Source organism: Acomys russatus, chromosome 6, assembly GCF_903995435.1.
Source record: "Acomys russatus chromosome 6, mAcoRus1.1, whole genome shotgun sequence".
Taxonomy (NCBI): Eukaryota; Metazoa; Chordata; class Mammalia; order Rodentia; family Muridae; genus Acomys; species Acomys russatus.
This window is the reverse complement of record NC_067142.1, coordinates 30,388,099-30,393,922: the sequence shown is the minus strand read 5'-3', so window position 1 is coordinate 30,393,922 and position 5,824 is coordinate 30,388,099. Positions and strand designations below refer to the sequence as shown.

The 5,824-nt window shown below is 47.8% G+C and overlaps 1 protein-coding gene across 1 annotated transcript; it reads right to left on the bottom strand.

Annotated features, from left to right (window-relative positions):
• Positions 1-956: 956 nt before the first annotated feature.
• Positions 957-5,521, bottom strand: Il10 (interleukin 10). Its single transcript, XM_051148231.1, has 5 exons — positions 5,198-5,521; positions 4,301-4,360; positions 3,843-3,995; positions 2,757-2,822; positions 957-1,738 (listed from the first exon to the last, which is right to left on the bottom strand). The coding sequence occupies exons 1-5, from the start codon at positions 5,345-5,347 to the stop codon at positions 1,646-1,648; spliced, it is 522 nt and encodes a 173-aa protein (XP_051004188.1). The 5' UTR covers positions 5,348-5,521; the 3' UTR covers positions 957-1,645.
• Positions 5,522-5,824: the final 303 nt, after the last annotated feature.

The window sequence follows — 5,824 nt, the reverse complement described above, 5'->3', positions numbered from 1 at the left end:
CGAAGTGAGTCAGGTCTTACTGAAAAAATGACCACAGCCTGTCAGCTCCCACTCGCCTTGTCCCCAGGGCTGCCTGGCCAGCACGTGTGTGTGTGTGTGTGTGTGTGTGTGTGTGTGTGTTGTCAGGGTTACTCAGCTCATTATTTCCCCTTGTTCTTGAAGTTATGAGACATTTAGTAGGGCTTCCCCAACCGCTCTGCTCCCAATCCCCAACCCCCTCCACCCCAGCCAAAAGTCAGTCTAACATCTGTCTGGTGGCTCAGAGAGGGGACAGGAAGAGCAACTGGTTGGGTCCTTTGTGAACCTATTGAGTAGACCAATTTGCCTGTACTCCACTCTTTTGGATCAACCCTGTTGCCTCTGACCTCAGCCTGAAGAAGTACTTGGAGAGCTGAGGCAGGGAGAGCTGAGTTCAAGGCCACCCTGAATTCTAGGGAGACCTTGTCTCAGGGTGTCAAGGGCTAGGGAGAGTTGAGCAGCAGATTTGCTTAGCATGTGGCAGGGTTAGGTCACCATTACTGCAGGAGACGGGGCATGGCAAGGGTTTTGAATTATGTCTGATTGCTAGTAATAATCAGACTTGTGGTGTGGGACTATCTCCCAGTTCCAGGAGCTAGTGATAACGATGACTTTTTGTTAATCCCTGGAGCACCAACCCCCCCACCCCCCGATCTAAGTGCACCCTGGAACCTCTGGAGCTTGAAGGAGTAGACATATTAGGCTTCTCTTTTTGGGTAGGAGTTACAAGACAGGCTTTCTCTGTGTACCCCTGGTTATCCTGGACTAGCTTTGTAGTCTAGGCTGGCCTCAAATTTACAGCAATCTGCCTGCCTCTGGCCTCCTGAGTGCTGGGATTAAAAGCATGCACTACCACATCCAGCCTGAATTTAAAAAAAAAAAAAAAAAAATCAAACAAGACTCATTAGACATTACAACTTGATTTAAATAAGATCCATTTATTCAAAATTAGAATCTGCTACAAAAACAGACAAACGATACACCATTCCCAAAGGAATTGAATTACTTCTAGTTAAAAATGAGTTCTATTAGAACTGATTTGAGATGGTTATAAATAAGAAATTGGCCACAGCTTTCACGAATGAAATGGTTGGAGAATGAGGTCAGGGAAATCCCTCTGAGCCATTGCAAGAATAATCATCAAAGGGCCTCCCCAGTTTCTCTCCCTAAGACCCATAAGAGTCTCCATAACCCTTCCAAGAGCTCTGAACTCAGGGATGAGTGAAATTAAAGGGACATCATAGGAAATAGCTCTGCAGCTATCAAGTGTGGCCAACCTTAGAATCAGTTGGCTTCCCAAGGAAGATTCCCCCCATCATATCACACGTTTTCCCTTAGAACACTCAAATACTATAAAGTGTCTCCTATGGAAACAGCTTAAACATAGGTAAGAATAATAAATATTGTAAAATTATAATATTGGGCTTCTTTCTAAATAGTTCACAGAGAAGCTCAGTGAATAAATAGAATGGAACTGAGGTATCAGAGGTAATAAATATTTCAGAGAGAGGTCCAACAAGGTTTTTCCAAGGAGTTGCGTCTGTTAGCAAAGATCCCCGGATCGGATCTTACAGAGCTCTGCTTATGCTCTGGAGTCTAGTAGACTCAACACAATACTATGGGTGTTTCAGTTTTTCATCTTGATTGTCAAGTATGCTTCTATGCAGTTGATGAAGATGTCAAATTCACTCATGGCCTTGTAAACACCTTTCTCTTGGAGCTGTGTAGGGAGAGAAGCACTTGGTTAGGCCCTGTTGGAGGGCTGAGGGGACCCCGGGGCTTGGCTGGGAAGGACCGTGAGTGTAGAAGGCTCTCTGCTTTCTTGTGTTGAGAGCTGAAGGATGTGACTTTGGGGACCCAGGGATTTGCCCAGATGCCATGGGAGGGGGCTTTGGCCTTCATCTGCACCTTCTCCCAACTTTAAGCACAGCCTGGACTTAACAAAGAGAGTATTCAGTTCTCAAAGCACAGTCGTCGGAGCAGCACCTTTTCAACTTCGTTTTTAGAGGCCGGTGCTCTCACAGAACGCTTACGCAGAATATTATGCAAAGACGTTAGAGAAAGCAGTTTGAAGGTAGGATGGTAATAGAGGTAGAAATGTTTTTATGTTTTGAGGATTTAGGCAGTCCCCGCCCTGCTGTTCTGGCCCCCTGTCATGGAAGTCACGCCCACTGAGGTTGGAGCCCTGCCAGATGTCTCTGCCTAGCCCATGAAGATGATGTGGGTCACATGGCTTCTGGGAACTAGGGTTTAATAGGTTCACAGGCAGTTGGACCCGTGAAACCTCATTTTGTATGCCAGGTGAAAAGTGTACTGGGACAAGTAAGAATTCTGTTTCCTGCTCATTCTGATATTTGGGGCATCCAGGCTGAGCCCCAAGATGTGCCTGTGTGCATTAATTCATGTCTGCTTTCTGCACTTGTGGCTTTGGCTTGTTTCCCAACAAGGTACTTGCTGTACTTTCTGTTTCCTTTGACACTCTCCCCAGCACCCAGTGCTCTGTGCTCATAGGTTGTCTGGTCAGTCTAAGCCAAAAGCCTGCAAAAGTGGAGCAGTCATTTAGAAACTGCCAGAGACGCCTTGCAGAAAACAAATGTGACTGAGGTGGTGGCTCCTAACTGGCGGAAGACATCACACCGTTGGCCAGGTTCCCACACTCCAGGTGCGGAACAGGTCCCTCCCTGCTCCGGCCCATCAGTCACGTTATGCACGCCCTCTTTGCCACCACCCCAGCTTACCTTATTAAAGTCACTCTTCACTTGTTCCACAGCCTTGCTCTTATTTTCACAGGGGAAAAATCGATGCTGAGGAAAAAGAAGAGAGTGTTGATAAGTCTAGCTTGAGCCCTGTGCCCAACAACAATGGGCGGGAAACCAGCTTCGTGACACAGAGAAGGGGCCAGATTGAGTTTTCAATGCCCACCTCTTAGCTCCCAGGGAGAACTGAGCCCTGCTTGGCCAGGTTAGATCAGCCCAGAAAGATGCAACACATGTCTTTGGAATCACAAAGTTGTTTGCAAAGCATGACTGGGAGCTCAGGTCTTGGGCTTTGTCTCTCAGAACCCCAAGGCATCGACTGTGTTTTATTTTATTTTTATCTATTGTGGTTTTAATGTCTCTTCTTGTCTGTCTCCAATCTCAACCACCACGAACTATTTCTAGATGTCAGAGTGGAAACAAAGTCTCAGGTACTGGGGCCAAATCGGTCGTCTAGAACTTGTTGGACATATAGACACCGTCTGATTGATTTCCCAGTATCAGTGAGAGCAGAAAGCAAGCCACTAGCGGCAAAGGCGTCACTTCAGACAGAGCCCTAGATGCTCTGGCATATTATTCATAGATACTGCCTTAGGGACAGTAGTCTTCTGGCCCTTCTGAATCTCCAGGGAGAGCCCTGTTAACCCAGCTGTGTGCCGCTGGATTTCGCTTTGCAGAAGATGAGACGAAGAGGCGAATGTTTTCCTCTGCTTGGGAGCCTCAGCTGGCAGCCCAGGACAGAGGGCTCAAATGATGAGGGAGTCTTGAGTGAAGCCTGGGCCTTCCCACGAAGAGAGAGGACTAGCTAATAAGCCACAATGACTCACAAATAACAGGAAGGCTATGCGCAAATCTTCACGTGTAAGTGCCTCAAAGCCACCCCCACTCTCGCTCAGAAAACAGCCGAGTGAGCTGAGTGAGTAAGAGAGATCCGGCTCCAGGCGCCGCCTCTCTAGATTTACCTAGTCCCCCAGTCTAGTCTGTGTGTGTCTGTGGATGCATGCGGCTTGGCTGGGCTGGGCTATAGGGGACGGCATGTGGTGGGTGGCTCCTAGGGAAAGAACTCACACATCGCTGCAGTCGTATCCTGAGGGTCTTCAGCTTCTCTCCCAGGGAGTTCAAATGCTCCTTGATTTCTGGGCCATGGTTCTCGGCCTGGGGCATCACTTCTATCAGGTAAAACTTGATCATTTCTGATAAGGCTTGGCAACCCAAGTAACCCTAGAGGCAGGGATCAAAGGTTGCGGGGGTGATGACCTGTTGCAACTAAATTCTGATGGACACTCTTGTCCCTAGAGATTAGTGGCCACTTCCCCCCCCCCCTCCCTCCGCTCTCCTCAGTTATACTCTCTTCCTTTACTGCAGAATGAGCCCTTCATAACCCTTGAGTGCTGGCAACATGCTGAGTTAAGGCCTTCCCACTTCTCCTTTTGAAAGCCAAGGCATCAGAGGCAGCTCCTCCTGTCACAGGCAGCACCTCCCTTCCCTAACTACTCTGTGGCTCCCAGCACCCACTTGCCTCTTACCTTAAAGTCCTGCATCAAGGCATCGGTTAATAGGATGTTGTCCAGCTGGTCTTTTTTTTGCTGGAAGAACAAAAGGAGCATGAATGCAAGGGGCGGGGGGAGCGATGCCTGACCTGTCTTCTGATGACCTTTCCATTTGTAGAGCTTTGAATTTGTAATCAATGTAGCCCTGGCCACTATTAAAAGGGGAGCTTTAAGGACAGGGTTTGATGGGGCTAGTTAAATCAAAGTCCTTCCTCTTAGGATCGAGTTTAAAAAGAAAGAAAGAAAGAAAGAGAGAAAGAAAGAAAGAAAGAAAGCCTTCTGACTGACTTTAGCAGACTGGGAGAAGTTTGACCCAGGCCTAGTCTTCCTTGAAATGAGTCACATCAGGTTTCAAGGGCACCTGTGTGCACCTTCGTTTTCGGGAGTCCCTTACAGAAAGCCTTTGCTTTGCATGGCTCTGCCTTCTCTGGACCTCCTCCCACACCTGTTCTTGGTGTTCTGGAATGCAAGCAATCCATGCCTGGTCCCCCAAACCTCCGTCCTCCAAATCCAGAGACTAAGCAGGGACAGCATATGCCTCCTATACCATGGACTTTTGTCCTTGACAGCAAAATATGCAGTTTCATTGGAAACGTAAAAGAAAATTCTTGGGCACCAGAGAGATAATGCAGTCACCTTCTAGTTAGCTTTTCCTGTGTGCCTGGTTTTGGTTTAACGCACAAACCATGGCTTGGCCTAGGACTCTCTTGATTTAAATTTAAGGGGGATAGATGCTGGAGTGAGAGGAAGAGTGCGTGGTGGGAGCCGGAAGAGGAAGAGGAGCAGGAGGAGGAGAGCTATTCTCACAGTTCCATGAGAGTGCCTATTTCAGGCAATCCCAGGAAGAAAGCATTGGCAAGGAGTCATACTCACAAAGAAAGTCTTCACCTGGCTGAAGGCATGGCGCAGCTCTCGGAGCATGTGGGTCTGGCTGACTGCGAAGTGGGTGCAGTTATACTCGCTTCTGCTGGTCCCCACTCCAGCCAGCAAGATTAGGCAACATAGCAGTGCTGAGCCAGGCATGATGGAGCCCTGTCTTCTGAGAGGCTGCCTTGTGGCTTTGGTACTGCAAGAGCAAGCCCCTAAAGTGTAGACCTCCCATCCTGTGTCCCCCTAATATACTGCTCAGTGGGGCCTTTTCATTTGCAAATTTCCTGGCAAAGATTACTGAAGCCCCGCCTCTTGAGACCATGCACTGTAAGCAAAAGAATGGGTGAAAAAATGAACTTCTGCATAGCTATATTTAGTAAGGGCTACCTCTAATTTTTTTTTTTTAGCTTCTCAATACAAAATGTTGCATTTCCTAAAGCAGACAGCTGTTCTATGTGCCGAGGCCTACAGTTGTGTGAGTTCCATTCATGAACTCCTAGGTCACAATGACGTGAATAAATGGGCCATTCCAGAATACATTAGGATTGAGAAATAATTGGTTTCCAGACTCAACTTGTGTTGAATGCCCGATGTTTCTTGCTGACTAGGCAGTCGCCTTAGCACTCAGTT

Excerpts from the sequence above, each read along its gene's own strand:
- Il10 (XM_051148231.1), bottom strand. The coding sequence starts at position 5,347 with ATGCCTGGCTCAGCACTGCTATGTTGCCTAATCTTGCTGGCTGGAGTG. Across the intron at positions 4,361-5,197 it reads GCCAGGTGAAGACTTTCTTT|CAAAAAAAAGACCAGCTGGA; the intron begins GTGAGTATGACT and ends TTGTTCTTCCAG. Across the intron at positions 1,739-2,756 it reads TGAAGAGTGACTTTAATAAG|CTCCAAGAGAAAGGTGTTTA; the intron begins GTAAGCTGGGGT and ends CTCCCTACACAG.